This window comes from Lontra canadensis, unplaced genomic scaffold, assembly GCF_010015895.1.
Source record: "Lontra canadensis isolate GAN:19392208 unplaced genomic scaffold, GSC_riverotter_1.0 scaffold31, whole genome shotgun sequence".
In the NCBI taxonomy this organism is placed as follows: domain Eukaryota; kingdom Metazoa; phylum Chordata; class Mammalia; order Carnivora; family Mustelidae; genus Lontra; species Lontra canadensis.
In genome coordinates this window covers 15,804,354-15,830,256 of record NW_022631025.1, presented here as the reverse complement: position 1 = coordinate 15,830,256, position 25,903 = coordinate 15,804,354, and the positions used below count along the sequence as shown (strand labels likewise).

Sequence of the window (25,903 nt, the reverse complement as noted above, 5' to 3'; positions counted from 1 at the left end):
TGCAATCAAATAATAACTCAGGAAAACTCAAAAAAAACAAGTTTAAGTTGGATCACATTTATGACTTCACTTTCAGCAAAAATACTGTCATCTCATTGGTGGCCCTCCCTAATCCTTCCCTTATTTGCCCTTATGACCCTTCCCTACCCTTAGCCCATCAGTACATCCTATCACAATATCATCCTTTATTTTTTTCTTTCATAGCACTTACTGTCAGATGTAATTAACTTGTATGCCTCCCTTCGCTGGAATGCATGTTCTCTGGGAGCCAGGTTCAAAGCATCATATGCATTTGGGATGAACCTACTGTACCATTTCTGGCAAATTCGCATGGAACATCCATGTTTTGCTCACAGATGTATTCTAGTTCTACGCATGGTGCCAGACACACTTAGAGTTACATCAGAATTCTGATGCTAAAGATTCCAACAATGACTATATGTGTATTGCAGTTTCCAAGATTAGGAAGAAGGTGTTTCAAAATAGAGATGATGGTAACAAGCATGACTCTCAGTATTTCTTGAATCAGTCAATCAACATTTGGAATTAAAACTAAATTTGTTGGCATGGATACCCTACAATCTACAGCTACCTTAACAGATACCTAATTCATACTTTTCAATAACTAAAGGGAGACTTCATTCTCTCCACGGATTCATTCCCTCATTACATGAATATTCGATTGCCTACTATGTGCCCAATATTATTCTTGGTTCTGTTGGGGCTACGGCACATCTTCACTTTCAAGACAGCGGACAGGCTAGGGCAATGGTTTCTTCCTGTGGCCTATGGACTCCTTGTAATTGAATCACCCAAACTATATTGAGGGCTTCAAAATCTGCTTTTTAAAAAAGGATTTTATTTTTAAGTAATCTTGATACCCAACCTGGGGCTTGAACTCACAATCCTGAGATCAAGAGTCACATGCTCTCCCGACTAAGCCAGCCAGGTGCCTTCAAAATCTACATTTTTAAATAAGATTCTGTATGACTCATACATACTAAAGCTGAAAAAAAAAAAATCTTCAGAGTATAGCTTGAATTCCTTTTTTTTCTATAAAGTCCTCCTAAATCATCCCTATTCAAAGTTTGCCACCCTTCTCCGTACTCACGGCCCTCGTACTGCCTGGCGGCCATTTGCAATAAAGCATATCTTGTTATAGTTCTTATGGCGGAAAGGTGATGTGGTGTAATAGTGTGTTCTGGTGTCACGTCACCTTGAATTCCATTTCTAGATCTACCCCTTTCACCTGGATAAACTTCTAAGCCTCTTTCTACATCTGAAATAGCCTACCTACAGCACTGCTTTGAGGACTAAGTGAGATAACCCATAAAAGATCTCTGCCCCGTACTTGGCACAGAACAAGCAATCGGTGTCAGCTGTCTGCTGTTTTTATTTTTCATCATTTTATCTTTTGATTTTACCTTTCTGCACTCTGATGCACTATTTCCACACTCAACTGAGGCAACAGGAAATTTCTGTCTCCTACACAGTATGTCGCGGTCAGATGTACTGTCTTTATGGGTTAGAAAGACACTACCAGGCTTCACAGGAATATTGTTTTTCCAGGATATGCAAAGAACATAAAAGTTTACTTTGCCTTGGTCACCCATATGGTTACTCAGTAAGGTTCAGAATCATCACAAATGGAGAGAAAATCCAGGATGGCCAGAAATAAGCCAGTCTTCGACACACAAAATATCTTTCTCTTTGTGTGCAGGTTGCATTCCAGTATCCCAGATTACTTCACTGTGAGTTTGTTGCTTTGAGCTCTTGACAAATCAAATGCCATCATCGACTTGTTGAGGTCAGAATGCATAAATTTTGTATGCTAGTGAAATGACATGCTTTTCAGTCTGTCGTTTCTACTTCTCTACATTTCTCTCCTATGGATGGCAAAATGTATTATGATTCTTCAAAAAGAGAGTAAAAAGAATGCTGGGATCAGCTAAACACAGAATAATAATAGTGTCACAAGGAATAATTATTCTCTTCTGAACAAATGACACAAAAATACCCTAGAAGTAAAAAATTATAGGCTAAGACAATGTGACCGTATACGACACTGATTCAAAACTCAAGAAGAACCAATATAAAAATAGCGTTGAGTTCTAATTGGGTTTCAATATAGAGTTTAGGAATATATCTGAGAATGTTCAAATACAAAGATAGTGATATTTGATGAAGCCATACAGTAAGTCACTTTGCAGAATGAACTGAAATATGCTTTGATTAAAGTGATTAAGTTAGCAAACTATGGTATGAAACTATAATGGATCCAGGGTTGGCGGGATGGGAGCTACTCTTATTCTTAGTAAGAAAAATTATATTTGATAGTATTTAGGGTGTTACCATAGACATTATCAAGAACAAAAATTTCCTGGCAATGAATAAAATCCACAAACCCTCAAGGGATTAAATTTAAATACTAAATTTTAGATATTTCTTGAAGAACCCACTAACTCATTAGGTTTTCTAAGCAATCTGATGGGGTAACTGCATAAAAGTCAATTTGCTATTATCACCCTATTAAAATTAAAGGATAGAGCAGTAAATAAGCAATTTATGATGTAAATAAATCAATATTCTTTATTTTCTCTCTTTTTAAAAATGCAAACGGTCTCAGTCCTTTATAGCCACCATGATCTTAGTGAAAAGCATTTTCTAAGAAGAAATAAATTGCTGGGGGAGCTGATGCAACAAAGTGCAGTCAGTAATTGTAAGAGAAACTGGCTACTGGCTATGGGTCTTGTTGCAAGACCTGGAGGCCCAGAGATCTAGTCCCATGGGTATTTATGCTTCTTTTAATTCTCAGAATCCCATGGAAAGAATAAAGGGTTTCTATTTCAGTAAATGCTATATAATCTACCCAATAGCTCCGCTAAGAAACTAGACCTCTGCCTTGAGTTTTTCTTTTCACCCAAAGCACATTATTCTAATTCATTCCCTGTTTGCTGTACCTGCAGAATGAACATCAGATCTATCCACTTCTTTGTGTCTCCATCATCATCACCCTGACCAGGCTACCCTAATCTCTCCTGAACTATGGTACTAGCTTCCAAAATGGTACCTGCTTTGCTCCTATACCAAGAGTTCTTCATGGAGAAGCTGGAATGATCTTTAAAAAATTTAATCAAATCATTTCTCCATCCTTAAAAGGCTCCATAGATCTCAGTCATGCTTACTTGTTATGATGCCTTCTGGGATCTGGACTCTTCCGAACCCTCAGCTCACAGTGTCCATGCTTATCTTCCCATTTCTCAAACCCAGGAACCTTGTTCCAGCTACACAGTCTTCCCAACTCACTCCTCCCTCTCCCTGCGATGCTCCGTCCAGTTCTCTACCAGCGAGCCTTCGTATATTTCAGGTCTCAGCTAAAACATCACTTCCTCCAAACGGTCTCTCCATGATCACTCTAGATAAAATGGTTCCCTTCATCAAATTACTCTCCATTATTCTACTCTGTTTGTGTTGTTCTTAGTACTTATCATCTATAAGTTTATTATATTTGTTTGTTATAGACTGCTTCGCCAAAGAAGACAAAATTCCACGTTTGCCAACCCACCGTTCAATTCACAATGTCTAGTGTAGGAACCAATGAGTAGACCATTGATACAGGTCTACTGAATGAATGGATGATTCCATCTAAGCTCAATGATACCAATACCCATGTTCTCTTTACACACCTTTCAGAGATGAGAAAAATGAGATTAGAAGTTTCCTTTCAAAATCCCTTCTCACACACTCCACCCCACTGCCCCCACCCTAGGCTTCCACCAAGAGAAGCTTTCTACATTGCTATTTTCTCAAAGTGGTATCATTATTTATAGAATTCTCAGGCATAGGGTCCTTTGAGATGGAATTCTTGTCAAGATAGTGGAGAGCCTGACATATGATAGATAATGGTATAATTATTATAAAATGAGTCAAGTCCCAGAAGACACCATAAAAGTCTTTCCCACCTTCAATCTTAAAGCGATCCTGCTTAGGTTAAATCACAAATCAGATACTTACAACATGAGACATTTCTAACGTAACATATGACACCTAGCAAGGAAAAGTGCTGGCGATCGCAACCGAACCAAGAACTACTCTTCTTAAGAAGCAATCTTCATTATTACAGCAATAAGAGCAAAATATGTTCAGTGAATCCTATATTTTTGAAAATAAAAGTAAGCAAAAGCAGCAGCTAACAATCACCTGATGACATCTCTGTCTTCAGTTCAGTCTCCAGGCGACTCAACTATCCATCCCTTCCTCGTGTCCTCATCTCAGGAAGGGGACAGAAAACATCAGGCTTAATATCAAGACAATACAGGCTGAAGAAGCCTCCTGACCAGGGCTTTCCCTGCAATACAGGACACCCTTGGAAGTTGCATTGTTTTAAGCCATTAACCGCTAGTTAGGTACAAAGCTGAGACCGGTGAAAATTGGCTTCCACATAATTTGAACTAGAAAAGTGCTAGAGGACACAGTGTATTGTCTGTGTGTGTGTGTAGACATAACAAAGCTATTTTCAAGCACAGTGCTGGCAGAAGGCCCGCAGTAACTGTTCTGTGGGTCTGGTTACAATTATTTCACTATAGGGAATCATCCAGGACCGTGCATCCCTTCTCTCTCCGCTGGGCCTCAAGTGGAAATGTGCGCTGTTTTTACCTCACAAACCTTTTCAGCTCTCCTCCCTGATCACATTTTAAGTCTCCCCACCCTCCTCATGCTCCGATCCCAACCCTTCATGCCAGAAATCTTGGCTAAATGCTAAGCCCAAACTACAACATTATAGTACTCGAGAAACTCTGAGAGTGTGGGGGAAGAGGGAGAGCGTGTTAACTCCATCCTTACCCTGTAAGGATGTCATTCTACAGAATCAGGGCTCCTGGCCTGTATTCTTACTCTTTGTGCATGTGATTCTGAAGTTCTAAGTGAAATAAGAAAATCCTCCTAAAAGCTAAGAGTTGATACGTTCTCTGCTGTTTTACCTCAACAACCAAATGCATTTCCTCCCTGCCCGCTGCAGCATTTCGTACAGGGGAATGTGGCCCTTAGGAGAATTTCGAATGGAACATTTTATACTAAAATGTGTTTTTAATTAAAAAAAAAAAAGAAGATAAGAAGAGTTTATAAGATATCAGGCCTAAGATGCTAACTCCAATATTTAGAAATGTTTATGTCTATCAAGTCTTTCTTATGTGGGCTCCCCGCACAATGGTCAGTTCTAGAACTTTGAAGCCCCTCCATACTTTAACTCAGCTTATTAAAAACTCCAGGCACCATCTCAACTGTCCCATGTGTGGATTTCTCTCAGTAATTGAATCTCAAATATTTGAGGGCATTCCCTCATATTTTTCCTCCACTGGAAACATACATAGGTAAGACAGAGGTTATAATGAAAGGCAGAGCAAAGGCATAAAGTGGTTGATTGGTAGAACAGCGTAACATTTATATAGATGGACGTTGTAGGTTTATAAGAAATGCAGATGGTAAGTTGAATTTCCTGAGAAGAGAATTTGCAGAATGGTTTTTCTGAAATCAACAGCATATGGTGTGAGTCATCTTGTGGCTCAACACATCTCTAATTCTTCACACACTGACCTTTCTGTGTCTTCCATTATCCCTTTCACTAAAGATCAAAGGTAGAGGGACTTCTCTTGGAAGCGAAGGGAGGAAATAACATCATGCCTTTATTTTACCCGTGTTAAGCCCAGTTCTAAGGAGTAATCAGTAAACTGGGTAAGGGATGAGTTGATGTGGGGTGGGGAGAAGTCACTTAATCAACACCAACGAGAGGAACTAAAAGATAAAAACAACAAATATGTGAAATTGAGCAATGCTGTTCACCTCATTTCCTGGGTACAAAAATAAGAAGGCTGGACTAGATGGATTGATCTAATGTTTGTTCAGAAATGACCTTTTGCAAAACACTGTGCTTAGATGTCACGGAGGATATGAAAGCGTCATGGAGCCAAAGTTCCAAGTTGGATCATGGAGGCTGGCCATTTCTGTTTTCCGCCAAATCCTGCACACTCCCCCAAAATGATTGCACTGGTTTTTGTAAACAATTCATGCATATACGTTAGTGTACATCTGCCTCCCTTTGAAGGCAAGCAACAGGTTTTGCAAATATCTGAATTATGTCCTGCCTAATTCACTTAGCATGTAGCATGATGCTTTAATTTTTTTTTAGTATGTATCAGATATTTTTTATATGCATATAAATAAAGACTGAAAGGTACAACCCTTCTTCTCAAGGAGTTTAAGCCTCCTTTGGAAGAGAATTCATATAAAAACATCTGTAGTACGACAACAAATTAACTAAGTTACCTAATACTATATCCTCTCTCTATACATTCTAGAACCTGTGTTCTACAAATATGTATATGATATGTTCCAGTGGGACGTCTGAACTAGGAGAGAACAGATAGGTGATAAGAAGGAGACGAGCCTACCTAGAGATGTATGTGTCTGTGTGCCCATGAAGCTAGCATACCAGAAGCAGCAAATGCTTAATACACTTCAGGTATATTTCTAGTACAGAATTTGTGTATTTTCTGCCACCCTAATTTGTGTATTCTCTGAAGTTAGGCCCAGACAAGTGAGATGAGATGTTCTCAAAGTAAGGTATTCTTGAGGCTCCTGAGATCTGAAATCTGAGGAAAATGCTTCCGGGTCACTTAAAACAAGGATTAGTGGAATGTTCTGTGTATCAGTTATATTCCTTCTCAGAGTCCTAAATAATTTTACAAATTTCTACCCAACTCAGTCCTTTTATTGACCATTCACAGTTCTTGATTGCTGAATATATATTATTCAAATTTCTAATGAGAGACCTATTTGCAACTTAAGGCCAAAAGATTTCTTTCTTTTAAAAAGATTTATTTATTTATTTATTTGACAGAGATCACAAGTAGGCAGAGAGGCAGGCAGAGAGAGAGAGGGAAGCAGGCTTCCTCTTTAGTAAACGTAAATTCTGAAGGTCCTGAGCTAATACCGGTAATTGAACATATAAAAGACTCTAGTAAACTAGCTTCTCTTTGCTAATAGTTACAGACTCAGATCAGGGAAACTTTCAGTAAAACATAGTATAAGAAACTAAATAGTAGGGGCACCTTGGTGGCTCAGTTCATTAAGCTCTACCTTTTGCTCAGGTCGTAATCTCGAGGTTCTGGGATTGAGCCCTATGTTGGGCTCTATACTCAGTGGGTAGTCCGCTTCTCTCATTTTCTCTGCCCTTCCCCCATTCATGTTCTCTCTCTATCAAATAAAGTCTTTAAAAAAGTGATCTGAACACTATCTTTTTATGAACATCAATTATTTCAATTTTTATTTTATAAATCATTTATAAAACATCATGTACTGACAACTGTCTTTTCTCTTCCCAGAGGCTAGAGGACCAGCAATATATACATATATATTTGTGTCAAGATGCAAGGCTGTTTTTACATGTGACCTGGTGTTCTTCTAGGCTGCTCCCCTAAAACCATTAGTCATGTTTCACTACTTTCTTCATTTAAGAACACTCATTCTACCAGAACTTTCTGAGTTACGCTGTACAAAAAGACATTACCTGAAGCAGCAACAGCCCAAATGATAATTAGTTCACTCCTAATCACTGATTACATATTCACACTCTGCTGAAAAACCTGAAAATTCCTTCCAACTCCACAAAACCCAAATCACTGAAATATCATAAACCACTGAACTAACACAGGACAAGAGCACTCCAACACAAGAAGTTTTCTCTCTTTCGAGAGTGCAGTTTTATCTCTCATTCTGAAATTGCTTACGATTTCTAGAAAGCTAAGAAATGTACAACTTTTGGTGCCCGGGGCCACATCCTTGGGAAGGAAGGAAACTACCTTATTTACTAGAAAGGCAAAGCCCGAGATCGGGCGTCAGAGGCAGGAGAGCTCAAACCCAGAAATAGCAGGAAAGGTGGCAGAGTTTTAGAGCCATTCCAAATCCCTCCTGTCTTGGGAGGATTCACTTTACCTGAGATCTGGGGTGCGCCATGGGGGAGTCTGTTATGACACATGTTCCTACACATTCATGGGAAAAGGATGGCCTGGGCCGGGGGTTGGGGGAGGGGTGTCTGTCCTGTGAGCCGTCACAGCCGAGTTAACTCATGACCCAGCTTTTGTCTGGCTGGGATAAGAGATCTGCACTCTGGAAGCTTATCTGTTTCTGTGGTTTGCATCTGTTTTTGTTTTCTCTCCTCTTAGATTCCTAACAAGGTGTTTTTTTGGGTTTCTGTTCAGTTGTTTTTTGGGAAAATCTCCAAGGGGAGGGGAGCAGGAAGAATCCGAATGGTAGAGAGCCCAACGCTTCAAGGGGCTCCAAAGGGAGATTTACTGTTCTGACGCAGGCAGGCACCTGCAGGTGCGGAGAAATCAGGCTGCGGGGAGCTCAGGAGGTGGGAGCTTTCTCTGAGTAGATACTGTGGTCTAGTGACCTTCGGAGAAATGAAACTGCTTCCCTCCAGGACATGGAGGGTTGGGCGATGCCAATCAACAGGGACTGAAGCCCGAGCCGGTGGTTCTTCATCCCAGCCCTGAGTCTCGTTGTTCCTCACTGACCTGTGCAGGGGATGCGTGTCTGTAGTGTGGCAGTGTCCTGGGGCATAACTGCCTCGCTCTGCCTTTTTCTCCTCTCTTCTTACAAGAGACTATCATGTAGATGACGCTTTTCAGCTTGTGAGAGGAGAAGCAGACTCTCCAAATACCAAGGTCCAAGTATTGCTAGAAAATACTAGGATAAGAAGAGATCTTGGGGAAAGGGTGTGGGGGCTGCGGAGTGGGTGAGGTTGGCGGAGCTCCTGGTTCCAATTTCTTAGTTCCAGGTACATCTTCCTTATGTGGGAGGAAATTATTGATCCCTGTAGATCAATCATGTCTGACCCTTTCATTTAATCCTCAGACGGCTTTCTCCAAGCCTCCACCTTCACTTGGAGGCAAAGACCGGCCTATAGAACAAGCCAATGGAGTTAAGAGCAAGGCCAATCCTTTCTTATTTCATCAGATTACTGGCCTTCTACTTTGGGCCCATGATCAAACTGAACAGCTTAAAATCTTAATCTACAGTCGATTTTGCCAGGTAGAGTATATCCTACAACCTTCCTTCCACCCGTCACACTTGTGGCAAAAATGAGTCTTTAAAAATGCTCAAAATGCAGACAAAGAGAAAACAGACGAAGACTTTCAGAGTGTTCCCAGCCCCAAAGTGAACTTCTCTGAGTGGGCTGTTTGGGGCACAAATGTTAAGGATTTTCCATTTGAGCTGAAATAGTGCTCAAAAGAACTGTTGAAATATTAGTGTTACAGCAATATCCCGAGGAACCGCGTATCACGTAGGTCTACAGTCACAGACAGGACCCTTGGTTGCTGAGTTTGAGATGACAACCATTTTTGGGGGGGAATGGGGAGAGGCAGACTTTTCTTTCCCTTCGGTATTTTGTGCCTCGGGAAATACTCCCGAGGAACACCCCAGAATTTCAGGATGAAGATAATATATTTTCAAAAATCCAACAGTGACCATCTTAAAAAACAGACAGTTAATGGCGACTTCCGGGGGCAGAACTGCCCAGTGAAATGTAACAGGGTAAGTGCAAGTTCTTTGCTACACCCGAACTTCCACCACGTTAAAAGACAGAATATTCTACCTGCTTGGGTGCTCTCTCTCTCTCCCTCTGACAAATAAATAAATAAATAAAATCTTTAAAAGATAGAATATGCTGAAATGACTAATATTTAACCTCATCCAAAAGGAAGGAAAACAAACATCTGTGGGAAGCTGGGCTTCCCTTAGCACCAGTGCTTAGGCAAGAGGCCAAGAAGAGATACGACACCTGCCATGTCCGGAATGTTTCCATCCCCACAAAATTCTTATGTGGACACCTATTGCCCACCGTGATGGTACTAGGATGTGCGGCCTCTGGGAGGTGATTAGGTCAGGAGGGTGGAGCCTTCATGAGTGAGATTAGTACCCTTTTAAGAGACCCCAGAGAGCTCCCTTGTCTCGCCCCTTCTTGCTACCATGGGACCCACTTAGGAAATGGACCTTCACCAGACACCGAATCTGCCCGTATCTCGATTTTAGACTTCCAGACCTCCAACAAAAGCAGAAAAAAGTGTCTGTGGTTTATAAGTTACCCCAGTTATGGTATTTTGTGATAGTGGTCTGAACAGACTACAGCAGCCCACAACCAAAGCTCTGTTTTTCTGCCTGTCCTACTCCAAGGCTTTCCATGGCTTATAATGTACACTTTCTATATTACTTTAAGGCCCGAGAGCCTTCACCAGGCCCCCTGCCTTAAAAAACAGCAGCTGTAAAGGTACTGAGAACAAGCCAGAACCTTTCTTATTGAAGTACTGAGTTCTTATCATGATTCTTGCATTTGCTGTATGTTAGGGTAGGACTAAATCGAAGGATCTTTCCCTTCCTCCCTCAGGCAGAGGTGCAAGGCTATTTTTGGAAAAACACTTATGTTATTACTTCAGTTGCTTTTATGGTCCCCCTGTAGGAGGGGTCAGAGTGCAGGCCCACAGTCCCTTTTCTAAAATCTTTGGACCTGATATGCTTGGAATTCAAAAATTTTTCAGATATGGCATCCAGAGCACATATTACACAAAACTTCCAATGAAGGTGGTGGGGGCGGGGGGGTTTGAGCCAGCACCTTGTAATCAAATACATTCATATTTCTGTGATAAAATGTAGGAATGTTCACAACAAAGATTGTAAACGGCCTCTCACCAGTTCAGGGCAAGCTTTGCCATGAGAGGACATTGTGTGTCAAATGTGCAAAAGAACTTCCAGTTTTCTGGACGTTTTGGATTTTGAAAGTGAGGGTAAGAGAGTGTAGATCTGTATGAGGTTTTGAAAGAATTAAGGTCAGTGATTTCAAAGAGTTAAGAGAGAAAAATCTGTTGGTGTTTAGAAAAAGGTGAGACCGACCGCACATCATCCAAGGGGCCTCTTCAAACGGGTCTTTCAGATACAGAATTTGACCGTGTTGAACGGGACAGAGGTAGATGGGTTGTTCCTGTCCCTGCACTTCTGTCATAGGACCTGGACACAGTCTGTCCCCCAGGGGGAGCGCTATTGTCCTGGAATTTGAGCTGCCTCACTGTTCCTCAGGGAAAGGGGCCCCAACTGCTCTGAGACTCACAGGAACATTCCCAGACTAGAATAAAAACCTCAACAAGGCAAGAGTGTTGGAGCCAATTGGCACGCTTGCACTATGACTCCATAATAAAGTAATTACACAGTTTGATTTTTTAAGGATATAAAAACCAAAAAAAAAAAAAATTTTTTTTTTTTTCTTAATATAGGGAAAACAATTCTTGCTAAAATCCTCATCTTTGGCGTTTTAAAGGTGGGACCTAGAAGGTTCTATTCTGGGTTCTTGTGCTAGGGATTCTATCATAGGGGATGGGTAAGTGGTCCTTGAGATGAGGGGCTGTCATCAGCGGAGACATAGGGAGATAAAGGCTTACTTGGCTTCCAGGGCCAGTGCGATGATGCCCGCGGCCATGGGGGCCGAGGCCGAGGTCCCAGTGTGGTTGTCCGTGCAGCGCTGCCTCAGATCTGTAGTAATCTAGAAGACAGAAATGAAAAATTTAGGGTTCTGGGGCCATGGGAGTCACATGCAAGTAGAATGAAATTCCCTCATAAAAGCAGAACGGAGGGGGGTGTTGAAACAGTTGTTTTAAATTCCTTGCTCCTTTACTTCTGTGACTGTATCTCTTCTAGAGAACCGCCTGTGCAAATCAACTTTGAAAAGAGAAGCATTTGGAAATCAGACTCCACTTCTGTTAAAACCGGGGTCAGGACTAGGGCAAGTCTTTGGCTTGGAACATAGGGGTTATGCCTGTGTGCCCTTCCATTTTCCCCTCAAACCCCCGCTTGCCGCTTGCTTCACCCCAGACCCAGCTCTAGTTAAAACTAAAGTTCTTTCATGACCCCAACATTTTTCATGATCAGATATGTTGAAGCAACCACCAGACGCTGAGGTAGGCATTGGAAGCATGAAAGCACACGGTCTGGCCTTGCCCTTCCAGAACGGATACCTTGGGAGAAGCAAGGGTTTTAAGCAAAGGCGTGCTCTGCCATCGACGGAACGTGGGTTTTTGGCATCCACAGAAATGATGCAGGGAAGAACCAAGACCTCCTCAAAGATTTAACATGAATACCCACAACAAGGTTGAACCCAGGGTGCCTGAGGGGAAGTTACCGCACTGAGGGCCTGGCGGTATGTTACAGAAGGAGATTTTGCCATTTCTCCATTTTTGAAATCAGAATGTGAGAACTAGATCATTTTTTTCCTCTTGGTTTGAATCCAGTTTACTTCAGCTGCGGCTGAATAACATTCCTATCAGCAAGAGCCCTGCTTTTAAACCTCCCCCTTCATGACCATTTCACTCAGGGAGAAGAAGTTGAAGTGAGATTCTCCTTCACAAGACAAATGAAACATGCTGGGGTGAGATTTTGCAAACCAGTGAAATAGCTAAGATTTAAAAAACCCTCCCTCCCCAAGAACCATCTACTTTTGTCTCCTTGGGGCTGATATTGCTCCTGCCAGGAATGCACAAGCCTCGTGAGGTGAGCTGGAGCCCATCTCGAAGTTACTGGAAGACAGCGGTTAAGCTTTGTTTGGCATCAGGACAAAAAGGATAACTGAGGTGAAAGTTCATCAGAAAGGTGTGGGGGGACAAAAGCAGTTGAAGGCAAAGTCCTATGGTTCTAAGGTGTATCCTTCCAGAAGAGTGTGGAGATTGGCTGATTTGGAAAGAAATCTGATCTTCACAGGAAGAAAGTGCTGCCTAAGTCTTCAGAAATGAGCCTTCCCCAATAGTTTCCTCAGAGTCCCCTGAGGATGTATGAATGGACTCTTTAATTATCTGGTATAGATCTACATTGACAAGACAGCTGACCTGGTTTCACATAGGGCCAACAGTTCTCTTTTCTTTGTTCCTTTTGACACTTTTAATGTCACCAGACCATCCATACCAGAGAGGCACCGATACCCAAGGAGTGGCAGAATGAACAAAAATATAGAAGAGAGCCATAAGACATGGTGGTGGGAGAGAGGAGGCAAGCCTTACCCTCTTTTCTTAAATAAGTGAATGGTGGCCAAGAGCCCCCCCCCAGTGTGTCTGGCAAGCGAGGGAGGTTGTTTCTTGATGAACAGACGTGGTTAACTAGCCATCTTCTGAACCTCCGTGTGGATGCTTATAAGATGTTTGGGTAAACAGAGCCCTACCCACTTCTGCATAAGAAACTTTCGGGATCTTTATTCATTGACTTTAAAAGGTATTTTTTGAGTTTTTGTTGTTGTTGTTGTTGAGGTAAAAAAAGCATGTAACACAAATTTACCATTTCAACAACTTTTTAAGGGTCGAGTATAGTATTGTTAACTATATGCACGCGTACGAAAGATCTCTCTAGCACATTTTTATCTTGTATGAATAAAAAACTCCACCCACTAAACAACTCTCCATTCTCCCCTCCTCCCAGCCTTTGGTAACCACCATTTTACTCTCTGTTTCTATGAGTTTATCTATTCTAAGGTACCTCATATAAACATAATTATATGTATTTGTCTTTGCACGTGCACATGTGTGTGTGTGTGTGTGTGTGTGTGTGTGAGAGAGAGAGAGAGAGACAGAGAGACAGAGAGATCTGGCTTATCTCACTCAGAATAATGTCCTCAAGTCTCGTTTTGTTGTAGTACATAGCAGGATTTCCCTCTTTTTAGGCTGTATAATATTTCATTGTATGTATTTACCACATTTTCTTTCTTTGTCAGTGGACATTTGGGTGCCTTCCGTCTCTTGGCTCTTGTGAATAATGCTGCCAAGAGCACAGGGAAGCAAAGAGCTCTTCACAATCCTGTTTTCAATTCTTTTGACTATGTGACCAGAAGTGGGACTGCTGGACCATTAAAGGGATGTCTACTTCATTTGAAATTGTTGGTCAACGCACAGCCTTGTTTTCCAAAGTCCTGGTCCGTACGTCAAGGCATAAACACCCCAGAAACAGTCTGTTTCCGAGTCTCCAAATCCTCTGTTGTTGAGAGATGGCCCTGCCTGCATTCTTCTCATTTTACCTCACTCTCATGGTCATATTCCTTGGCCAAATTTTCTTTTTTTTCAATGACTTGTGCCTGGATTCAAGATTTTTCATGAAGTCTTCCCACTTGGCTCCTTTTGCCTGTCCTTCAGCTGTACCAGACCCTTGCCGTACACAGAAACCCATCCAGGATAAACACCCCAAGTGTGTGCAACGTTTTTGAGTTGAATAAAGAGACACCTCCCATCAACCTCCAACATGAATGATAAAAACTTTGGGATGTCAGGTCCACAACAGGAAGAAGGCTCATCCCTACAGAGTCCCCAGGTAGAGACGTACATGCTGTACGCGTAAATAAAAAGTCGCCCCGTACTTTTCTATACAAACACCAACCACATGTTACACGCTCTCAATACGGCCATGCTTGTGGAATTCCCGACTGGTGCTGGGCTCTCCTTTATTTATTTATTTTTCAAGCACTTTATGTAAAGGAAACCTAAGAAGTGAAAAAAGAGCGAAAAGGGGGTGAGGTATGAAGGCCAGGGAGAGTGGAAGGGAAAAAGGAACGGAGAGGAAAGAAACAAAAGCAGTCTCCCTCTCCCTCCTTCTCACCCTGCTTTCAGGGGAAATTCCAGCTGGGTCATTTCAAGAGGAAGTTACTGTCACTGGTGGAAATATTTAGGCGTAAATTACTGGAAAGATCTAAGGCAGGCTTTTCATCATTAGGAGAAGTCACGGTATCAGGGAATTTAGAGGTGTCTCTTTAGAATGAAAAGGCAAAGACCACCAAGGAGAATGCAGTCTCGAAGAAAAATGATGTCCCCAAAACTGGAACCACATGGGGGACCCCATTAATCACAACGCGTGCACGCAAACCTTGACAGCATAATTTAAAAGCCAAGTTGCGTGGAACAGTCGGCCCGTGTCACGGAGGCTGGAGGCTCTACGTGTGGGAACAGAAAGCTAAAGCCTGGGAGTTTCGATTCCATTTTAAAGCAAGTCTCGGAATTTGGTTTTGATCCCCGGGGATGCATCTCGCACGCTCCAGGTTCCCTCAATTCAATACCAAATCAGAAACAGAATTCTCCTCCACGCAACTTCTCAGATTGCTCAAGAAAATAGCCTCCCTGTCCGTCAGAGTGGGGGAAACAGGAGAGGACACCGGGCCTCGAGCCAGATCAAAGCTGTCCTGGTGAGCAAATTAGACGTTTGGCCTCAGGATGAAGAGCCGACGGTTTGGGGAACGCCAGCGCGTTAGGGATGTCCTCGGTGTTTGGTGAGAAGGGGTGGGTGTCGTTCAGGTCTCGGCTCACTCCCTCTGAGCAGAACCCTGGCCTTTTCTCATCCTCAGCTCTTATTTCCTAATATTTCACATTTCATTAGCTGGGCTGATTGGATCTTTTATCCCAGCCTGTGAGGAAATTCTCCAGGGAACCTCAGCTCAGGCGGACTTTGGCCATGAGTGGCAAGTCTTAACAGCAACCCTGGAGTTAAGAGTTTCTATCTCCCTGATATCTTGCGACTGGTTTTATTTTGAAGGGGGCATATTGTCTCATAGCTGTTAAAAGAGCAACCGAGCAGATATTTTTAAAACATGAAATGATTCTACTGTCTGTTACGTTGAATTTGTTTCTGGTGTGGAGTTTGATTTGGATGAGGAATGTGCCAGAAAAGCTGTTTGAAACAAGCGATGGGGGAATGAAGGCAGAAAATAAATCTTCAATGTGTCAAGGAATAAAACAGAAGAAGCTGATTTATTAAGCACAGCAAAATAAAATGCAATGGAGGACCAATTCATGCTCCCTGGGTTCAACCGAAGTCTGGTCTAAAACGCAGTCGTGACCGAGGAGGCCACACAGCACTCCAGCCCCGTGTTGCTAGGGGAATCTGGAGGTGAGACGCGCATATGGGAGGTTCTGCTTACAAAGGCGAGGCCACTGTTGCTGGAGGAGTCTGCCATCGTCGATGATTTTTGCATTTCCATCATGTTCAGCTCTGTGCTAGGTAGGGAGCAGAAGCACAGTATTTATTGGCTAAGCTGAATTATTAACATCAAGCTCCCTCAGACTCTGCTTGAAGGCTCTCCAATTATTAAGAAAGACTTCAAGGTTTTGTTGTTGTTGTTTGTTTTGTTTTGTTTTTTTTTTTTTTTGGTCAAATCTCCAAATAAAGCTCACTTACACTTAGAAGCCACCTACAGAAGAGTACGTGTGTATACGTGTGCGTGTAATCCAGGGCCTAAAGTAGAGCTCTTCCTTACCACCACTGTTGCTACCCCATGCTGGATGGCTTAGAGAACCATCACCACTTGCAACAAGGGGGACGGCACACAACAGGTGTTTACATGTGTGCACACGCATGTGTGTGCATAAAACTACATTTAAATCCACAGAACCTCTGCACGCTCGGTACACTATTAACTCAGGAAGTGGGAGGCTCAGAGGGAACAACTTGCCCAAGGAGGCGTAGCTACTAAAGAGATGGGTAAGTGGTAGAGGATAAAATCCTGACATGGCCCCAAAAGGAAAAGCTGAGTCACAGGGGTAGCCATTCCATGAAAGCCAAGATGGCCACTCCAGGCCACCCCCAGCCATGGCAGTGGAACTGGCCTTGAGATCCAGTTCCTATCAGCAAGTGGGCATTGATCGATGCTCTCCTTCGGGCCACAGTGGAAATTAGAAGTTTTGAGGAATAAGCTGTCCTTTCCTCTTTTTTTTTTTTTTTTTAAGATTTTATTTATTTGAGAGAGAAACTAAATGAGAGAAAGCAAGCATGAGCAAGAGAGTGGGGAGAAGGAGAGGGAGGGAGGGAAGTCGACTCCCCACTGAGCAGAGAGCCTGACATGGGGCTCAAACCCAGGACCCTGGGATCACGATCTGAGCCAAAGGCAGACGCTTAACTGACTGAGCCACTCAGGTGCCCCTGTCCTTTCTTCTTTTTAACATTCTCTAGAGATGATGTGTCCAACTTTCCAAACGCACTACAGACATCTGGGTTTGCTCGTCTTCTGCTTGAAAAACACTAACATTTCTCAAATCGAAAGAAGAAACAGAAAGATGATAGAAATCAACCCCAGCACGAACGGTAGCTGTAACGGAATAAGGATTGGGGTGGTGGGGGAGGGCGGGAGCGGGGAGCGAGATGTTTCTGCAAAAAAAGAAAATGCATAGCTGCTTAGGAACCCTGAGAGCAATAAGAGAATTCCTCCACATGGAGTTGGTCACTCAGTCCAAGCCAGAGATACTCCAGGCGGCAAGTTTGTTTTGAACACAAAAAATAACATGACGTCAGGAGAGGGCTGAGCACAGCCTATATTCTCAACCCTTGGCTCACAAGACCCCTCCCAGGAGGAATCCGATCACTGCCACATGCCAAGCCCTAAGACAAATTACTAGAGGAAAAAGGGCAAAGGTTGAACTAGTTCCCGAAGAAAGGGATCATTTAATGACAGGAGAGGTTGGGGAGAGAGGGAAGCTTTATTCCCCAAACAGAACCAGGGAGAGATTTCAGGAGGCAGTGAAGGGTGACAGGCAGGACCTTTGAGGCCCTTTGACCGGAACAAAGGTTGTAGGTACAGCTTTATCACGTAGCAAGAGTCCTGTGGGCCGTTTCCTATGCCAAATAGTTTACCGTCAAATACCCTTAGCCCTTCACCGACCGACCAGAAGGAGTTTCTCTTAAAGAAACAGAACATCTTCCTGTCTTCCTGTAGCTATACAAACACCTCGTGAAGGTCCCATCCTTCCCAGTGTCTGATGGTGATTTATGCACCAATATTTACTCAGCTCAGGCTCTGGGAAGGAACAAGGCAAAGTCTTCAACCTCGTGTAGTTTCCAACCTAGTGTTTCACAAACAGTTTCCAATCTGTTTTTCCAAAACAGACAGCAAGAAAACGTGCAATGTCCTAAATCGTTCTAAGGACATGAGGAAGAAAATCGAACAGATAAAAAGAGTGGGGGATGGGAGTGCCCTGATTTTAAGGGAGGTGGGAAAGAAAATCCTCCTTGAGCTGATGCTCTAGAAGAGGCATAAATTAAGGGCTATCTGGGGGGAACAGCGCCTTAACAGATGACACTTGCCGCAAGACAGAGAGCCCTGGCTTGGAGGTCACACAAAAAGCGTGACCTGGAGTTGTTCAGTGCTGATATCCTGCCACAGGACCCAGCAATCCAGACTGGCAAAGAGCTGCAGGTTTTTGCAAGAGGACGGATGGTCTGAGGGGATTGTGAGAAGGTCTTGCAACATGAGAATTAACATAAATCCTCCAAGTAGTGAAAAATAATAGATAACTACATATTCTCTCTGGATATACACACACATATACATACATACACACACACGTGTGTGTGTGTATTTTATCACTGTGAAAAGAACCCCACGTGGGCCAGAGCAGCACCATTGCTTGTGGACGCCTCCAGAGCAGGCGTCCTTTGAAAGAACCCAGAGCACGACCGTGTATTGGTGACAAGACGGGTGTGGGTGTCCATCCTGACTTTGGTAGAAATCCAGGCTCTACCACTTCCTGCCTGGCTTTCTTTTACCCTTTCTAGCACTAGTTTCTTCATCTTTAAAGGCAGGACGGCACCTGGTCATCCTGGGCGGGGTTTTGAGGATACTAGGAGATGGTCCATTTAATATGCACAGTGCAGTACCTGGTACTAATTGGAGGAATAACAAAAATTCCATATTTATGGCATGTTAATATCACGGTGAATGTATGATGTATTCAACATGGAATAAGATGTATGCATTATTGTTAATAAAACCATATTATTTGATCACAGGGCTTTAGAATAGCCAGGCATTTCAACTGATTTCTGTTTAGCTTACGGGAAGTTTCTTGTTGTAGTCGTCTTGGTATTTTGGATGCTTCCCTCGCTGTAAAAAGACATAAGGCCATGGCTGATCTGAATCTGTTAAAGCATGAATGAAATACCAAGGTCCAAGACTGTACTAATAACAGGGGAAGGAAACCAAGAGACAGAGATCTGGCTGTTTGGAAACCCAGGGCAAGGTTTTCCTGCTTGCATACCATGACAAGACATTCTGTTGAAGGCAAGTGAAATTTATTCAAAGTGCTTTTCCAGAAGCAGAGGGATCTTTCCTCTCTTCTGAATCCTTGGCATTTGCCTGGGTCAAATCACAAAGGTACTCTACAAATAAGTCATAACAACCGTGCTCTCCCGAAGAAGCTGCCAGTGGCACAAGGAAATGAAGAGCCCAGGGAGGAGAGCCCCAGAACAAAGGGAGACAGAAGCCGCCATTCCTACAACACTCAGTCACAATGCCATGGCCAGGAAGCGGGTATCTCTGAGGGACTCAGGGCTTCTGGTTCAAAGCCTGCTGGGGAAAAGGTCCCAGGCACGATGCAGGATTATTTGTCATTCTGACATCTAGGAGGAAAAGGGGTCAGCTGGACCAGAAAAGGCTGACATCGTTGCCAACTCTACTCATGTTCAAACCGTTAACATGTTCATGTTCAAAGTGTCTTTCTTTATGGGGTAGGTGGTGCAGATCGCAGTATTTTGTAGATTGGAAAAACAGAGGTGCCATGAGAGCCCTGATTAACAACAGTTGGAAAAATGGCCAGCCTCGCCTCCCAGGATTCAGAACAGCACACCGTCCTAGGGAACAGTGGCACCAGCCACTCCTGAGTGGCTCGTTGCACCGGTGCGGTGTGAGTCCCTTATGTCCAGCACCTCATCTTCCCCCAAAATCAATGAGGCTGGTGAGGGTTTTGCCTGCATTTTACAGATGGTGTAACCAAGACTCAGTGAGGTTCACTGAGCCACTGAGATGTGTCTGAAGCCAGAGACTCTAGCTTGGAAGAACTACCAAACTTCCTCTCCAATTTATGGTGATCTGGGGAGTCTCACAAAATAAAGAAACTCTAAGAGCCGGATGGAGAAAAATTACTAACAGATTGCTGTGATGAACATGGGAGAAAGAGATCGAACAGAAGGTAGAAACAGGTTTAAGTTAAATATGTAGAGTGAGTCTGTAAAGGTTTTGGTATCAGAAGTAGCAAGTCCAGAGAAAGTGAAGTCTGGGGTGCCTGGGTGGCTCAGTGGGTTAAAGCCTCTGCCTTCGGCTCAGGTCAAGTTCCCAGGTCCTGGGATCGAGCCCCCACATCAGGCTCTCTACTCAGCAGGGAGCCTGCTTCCCCCCTGTCTCTGCCTGCCTCTCTGCCTACTTGTGATCTCTCTGTCTGTCAAATAAATAAATAAAATATTTTTAAAAAAGAGAAAGTGAAGTCTATTATGACGGACTGGATTTACCCAGTGACTGGATCACTCTGTCCTTTCCCAGGAGAATCCTAAATGACCACCTGTCGTCATGGAGGCAGGGGCAGTCATAGCAGCGATCACAGCATCATAGCACGATGGGGGCCCAGGAAGGTCAGGTCTGGGGAGTAAATCTCACATAAGGATTTTGAGGTCCCTCTGTCCATACTGCATTCTCCCATCCAGGACCCAGAAAACCCTTCCTTCTCCTTGGAGATTTTGCCTGCTGGATTGTACATTTCTCTTAAGAAAGGCTTTTATGAACGTCACAATTCCCCCTCCATGGCAACCAGCCCACAAGCAAAAACAGGAGTCAATGGGCATATTTGCTTCGAAGCAACGGCAAGTTTGCTTTCAGACCTGAGAGGTACTGGAAGAGAACTCTTACTCCAGAGAGTTCCATCAGGATTTTTATGGTACAGAACTGATGGATGCCACTCAGATTTAGAGGACCATGACCCTAAGTACTGAGAGATAAGCGTATCTGAGAGCATAAGGGGTACTCCTGGATTATAACATTTTCATAATGAAGGTAAAACATGGAATGTCACTTTTCATTACAAAAGCCAGGACACTGTGACACTTGTCACCTCCATATTTTCTTTTACATTTTACTTTGTACTGCAGGGTCATGTTCACTAATGAATGATGGAGGTACTTAAAGGTGGACTCATGCATGTGTTTTTTATTTTTCTTAAGATTGTATTTATTCATTTGAGAGAGAGAGAGAGTACAAGCAGAGGGAGGAGGCGGCTCCCCACTGAGCAAGGGCCCTGAGGCAGGACTCGATCCCAGGACTCTGGGATCATGATCTGAGCTAAAGGCAGATGCTTGAATGACTGAGCCACTCAGGCATTCCCAATGCATGTTTTTTAATCCAGTTATTGTGGAGGAATTAGGGAAAGAGAGGGGCATAGGGGCTATATATAGGTAGGCACTTTCGACTTAAATCAATCAAAAAAATGCAATTAAAGAAGTTAGTAAAAAATAGCTGAGAAGTCGCACATGACAATTACATAGAACCAGGAATCAAAAAGAACTAAAAGGATGTGAATGAAGCACTATATAAAGCAAGTTGTATCATATCACCTGTCTCTCCACCACTGTGTGAACGTCAGAGGTGACCCAGATTTGTGTGACTCTCTAAGACTTGAGAGCAGGGTCTCAGCCACAGCTGAAAAGTATCAAGGGAAGCAGCCTAGCTCCGCTTTAGAAAGACAAACCCTGAGTCAGTTTATAAGACTACGATCAAGAGCAAACTGCAAAGGTGTTTGAAATTCTCCATCAGATGCACCGGAAAAGCCAGAACCTTCCTTGAGCGAATTACCAATGAATTGGTAATGGAACGACAACACTTAAAATTACGTGGGTTGAGCCAGCCACTGACTCCCACATATCACTTGTCTATTTCTGTATACTGCTTGTGCATATGAGTTTACGGTTCTTCCTTTGTCTTTCACTGGGAAAGATAAATGAATAAGCCGTGACGGACACTCAAATGTTACGTACTATTTTCTTGTCGTACGACTCTCCGCTGCTGTACGTGGTGGCCAGTGTGGACGAACACTCTTCCAGGTACCAAGGCTTCTTCCCACTCTCGGCCGTGCTGCTGATGGAGATGGTGTAGATGCTGTTGGTGTAGCCATCACAGGAACAGTGGTCTTTGCTCCTTCCGCCGTTTCCTGAGGCCCAGACAAAAACAGAGCCGAGGCCTCTCCGCCCCTGTTCACAAACAGAAAAAGTTAAATGACAGAAGACACAGATCACAGACTCTAAGTGCAGAGAGCAATAGCAACGGGGCACATCAAATAGCTGTAGGAGGGGTGTGATGCTATTTTAGTAATGCGCTGGATGTAGGCTGTTTTTTTGAGGTCAGAAGAATTGCTTTTTATCATATACATACACACACACATATATATATATACATATATATATATATATTTTTTTTAAGAGAGAAAGCATGAGCCTGTGGCAGGGGTGGTGGGGAGAGGCAGATGGGGAGAATCTTAAGTAGACCCTGTGATGAGCATGGAGACTGACCCAGGGCTCGATCTCATTACTCTGAGATCACGACTTGAGTTGAAATTAAGAGCTGGACACTTAACTACTCACCCACCCAGGCGACCCAAGAGGAGTTGCTTTCAGAAACTAAAATAATCTCTATGTAATGTATAGCCCAGTGACTCCAGTTAATAATCCTGTATTGTTTATACATAAGTCGCTAAGAGAGTAGATCTTAAAAATTCTCAACACTAGAAAAAAAAATGTAACTCGGCATCATGAAAGACTGTGGTACTAGACTCACTGTGGTATTCATTTCCCAATATATACAAATACCAAAGCAGCATTTTATACACTTGAATATAATGTTACATGTCAATTACATCCCAATAAAAAACCCTAAAATAATCCTTTTCACACGCCACAGTCATAGAGGTCACAAGAGTACCAATGACAACAATAAGAGGTCCCACCACGGACCAGGCACAATTCTAATTGTTTTACATGAATCAGACTCAACTCTTCCAACAACCCTGTGGGAATGGTACAATTTTGTCCCTATTACACAGATGAAGAATTGAGCTACAGAAATTAAGAAATGTTCCCAAGGTCATACAGCTAGAAAGTGGAAAGACAAAATTTGAACCCACTCAGCCAGACCGCAGAGTGGGCATGTCATTAGCTGTGATTACTACAGACCTATAGTAGGGCTATGAGTCTCCTTCCACATGAAATGGTGCTCTTCTGCTCCCTCAGTCAACATATGAGCAACACGAGGAGTGGAGAGGTTGTGCGATCTATCCTTAGGTCACACTGTTGGTGAGGAGCAGAATTAGGGACAATGAGCCTTCCAGAGCTGTGCCTCCCCTATACAATGGACACTAATTATGAAGGATGTTAATGGATGCTACCAGAGATGAAAAAAAATTTTCAAGGTTAAGTATGTTTGGGAAATTCTAAGTTAAGCAAAATGAAATAGATTCCCCTACTGTAGAACTCAGTGATTGTTCTTTGCAAAACTCTATGGGAGATATTATCCTATGCTTTTTTTCCAAACATATTTGACAGTGGGATACTTTCTTCCACCCCATCCGTGAAATTTTTCTTACAAAGCTAGGAGATGGGGTTACAGTCTTCATGTCAAAACGTGGCATCCATCCACAGCGTTTCCTGAGGTCATAAAATAATTAAGGAGAAGAAGCAAAGTAGAACATAGATGTACCGAAGCATAAGGACTAGTTGGCTCCATAAGATAAGATCTTCATAAGAAAAGAGAGAAGTTGGCCAAAGTGATGTGTATCTTTCTGAAGAGGTGGAACGGAATCCCTCAGAAATTTTACCTTTTTAATACTGGAAGTCACCCTGAAGGACACACAGGCCAAATCTATCATTTGGTAATTAGGGAATGAGAACCGAAGTCACTAGCTGGTGATGGCAGACCCTCTTTTTTGCTTCCAGGCCCTAGCTTTTATGGTCTCAGGTGGAAGGAAAGTAGTTTGGGATGTGGTATTGGAATTTCTGGTAAAAGATCCAAGGAAAGAGACGAGAAAGAATTTGAAATATTCTTGATAAACTGTCTCTGACCTTGAAACCTCAAGAAACAGAATATTTATGACATGATTTGACCTGAACGTGGATTTCTTTTTGTCTTTCAATGTGGAAAAATGCAATATGATCGCACAGGAATGGGAACAATTCATGAAGAGAGAGGGAGAAAAAGTTCTGGATACTACTGCCACTTGACAGCTGGGTCTGGTTTACCATCCTTCAGGTTGTCGTCAGACTATTCAGGAAATGTACAGAAGGATGCAAAACTCACTCAGGCATCATAAAGGAGGGATTTTGTTCAATGCTTTGCAAATCTCTAGAAGGAATTACCGCTCACTATGGTGTGGATGGCCAGACTGAGAAACTCTAGTGACTGACTCATACCCTCACCTCAGAGAGAGAACCTCATAGCCAGAGAAGGAAGGGTCCAATTCATCATCAATAGGTAGCCTCTCTATCACAGACTGAGGGGCTGTGTTGCTGGCAAAGACGTGGTCACACTGTAGCTTTATATGACAGGTCCACAGAATGTATGACATAAGCAAAAACCACTGGTTTAAACAGCACTGGAACAGATAATAGATTAAGAACCACAAAACCACGAAAAAGCACGTCTGGCACAAACACACACACACACACACACACACCCATTCAAAATTATGACTGGGTGCCTACGTGTATAATTCACTGAAAAGATCGTACTTGGTTTTAAAAGAATATTTAATAAGAAGTATTTAGAAGGTAGTTTTGACAATGTAATTACAAATGGAGGGTAGAAAATGATGTAATATGGTCTCAGTTTAGAAAAAGAATGTATGTGTGCCTGTGTGTGTGTGTGTGTGTGTGGTGTGTTTAAAAAGTTAATGTGTATAAAGTTAAATGCATAAAGTTACCATAAAGTGACAATGTAACAGAACTTAATTCTGTTTGGTAAGATTAGGAAAGATTTTTTTTTTCTTTCTTCTTCATACCATCCTTCCATGACCATATGCGATTTTTATAAACAGAAACAAATGCATTTATTCCCCTCTTACGAGGGGAAACACAGGGCCAATTCTTAAAAGATAATTTTTACTTTATGATCACAAGAGGTTTTACACACAAAAGGTTCATTGTGCACTAAAGAGACTAACATTTATCAACATTTATTATGCACTAAGCACTATACAAACATTATTCTGCACAATTTAAGTCTATATCATTTCACAGATGGGTAAACTGGGGCTCAGAAACGCTCATGAATGTTAGGGCCAGACATTGAAATCCAACTAGAGCTAAAGCCTGCGCTCTTTATCCTCAATAATAGTCTTCTTTTGGGCAAAAAGAAGGCTGGTTGGTTGTTGCTGTACTATTTTTAGCCAAAGCTCCAGTGTCTTCATTGAAGTTCGGCTTTCAAACCTAAGAGCAGACCAGCCCTCTAAGCTCTTTCCAGATGGGTCGCAGGATTAAAATGATAAAGAAAGGAGGCATGTATGGTCCTGAGCATTCTAAGGGAAAAGGACATAGGTTCAGACGCAAAATTCTGCCTAGAAATCCCAACCTGACTGGAGTTCCCTCAGAAGTAGGACCACAAGTCATTCCATCATGGCGGCATCCAGAGGGGACACCACTGTAAAGGAAACAGGACTTATTATGGAGTCCTCTGGAGATTCGCTGGGTTGACAGAAGGAATGGCTAAAAGAACAGTGGGTTGCCACTGCCCTCAAAATGTCCTTTACAGATAGAAGTGATATCCCTCCATCAAAGATGATTTGAGGGAATTACTTTATAACTGGGTATGGTGAAGGGAAACATCAAAGGAGAGTATGAGATCAATAACTATCCCAACCCCCCATAGGATAGAAAGAAGCTGGGGAGTGGTGGGGAGGGGTTGTCACGGGAACTGGAAACAGAAGGGCTAACAGGAGTTGAGACATGACTAGGGACATACCAACCCCTGCTGGCCCTGCTGGGAGGGGACCAGGGGAATATGAACTGAGACCCTTATCTCTTTCTTCTCTCCCAT

The 25,903-nt window shown here is 42.8% G+C and overlaps 1 protein-coding gene across 3 annotated transcripts in view; it reads right to left on the bottom strand.

The window, feature by feature from the left end:
• PCSK5 (proprotein convertase subtilisin/kexin type 5) overlaps nucleotides 1–25,903 on the bottom strand; it is a 443,312-nt gene that overhangs the window by 238,234 nt on the left and 179,175 nt on the right. For all 3 annotated transcript variants that reach the window (XM_032866664.1, XM_032866665.1, XM_032866666.1), the window contains exons 8-9: nucleotides 21,859–22,071; nucleotides 11,490–11,590 (exon numbers count right to left, since the gene is read on the bottom strand). In XM_032866664.1, the coding sequence (XP_032722555.1) occupies nucleotides 11,490–11,590; nucleotides 21,859–22,071 (314 nt within the window). The remainder of the gene's footprint in view (nucleotides 1–11,489; nucleotides 11,591–21,858; nucleotides 22,072–25,903) is intronic.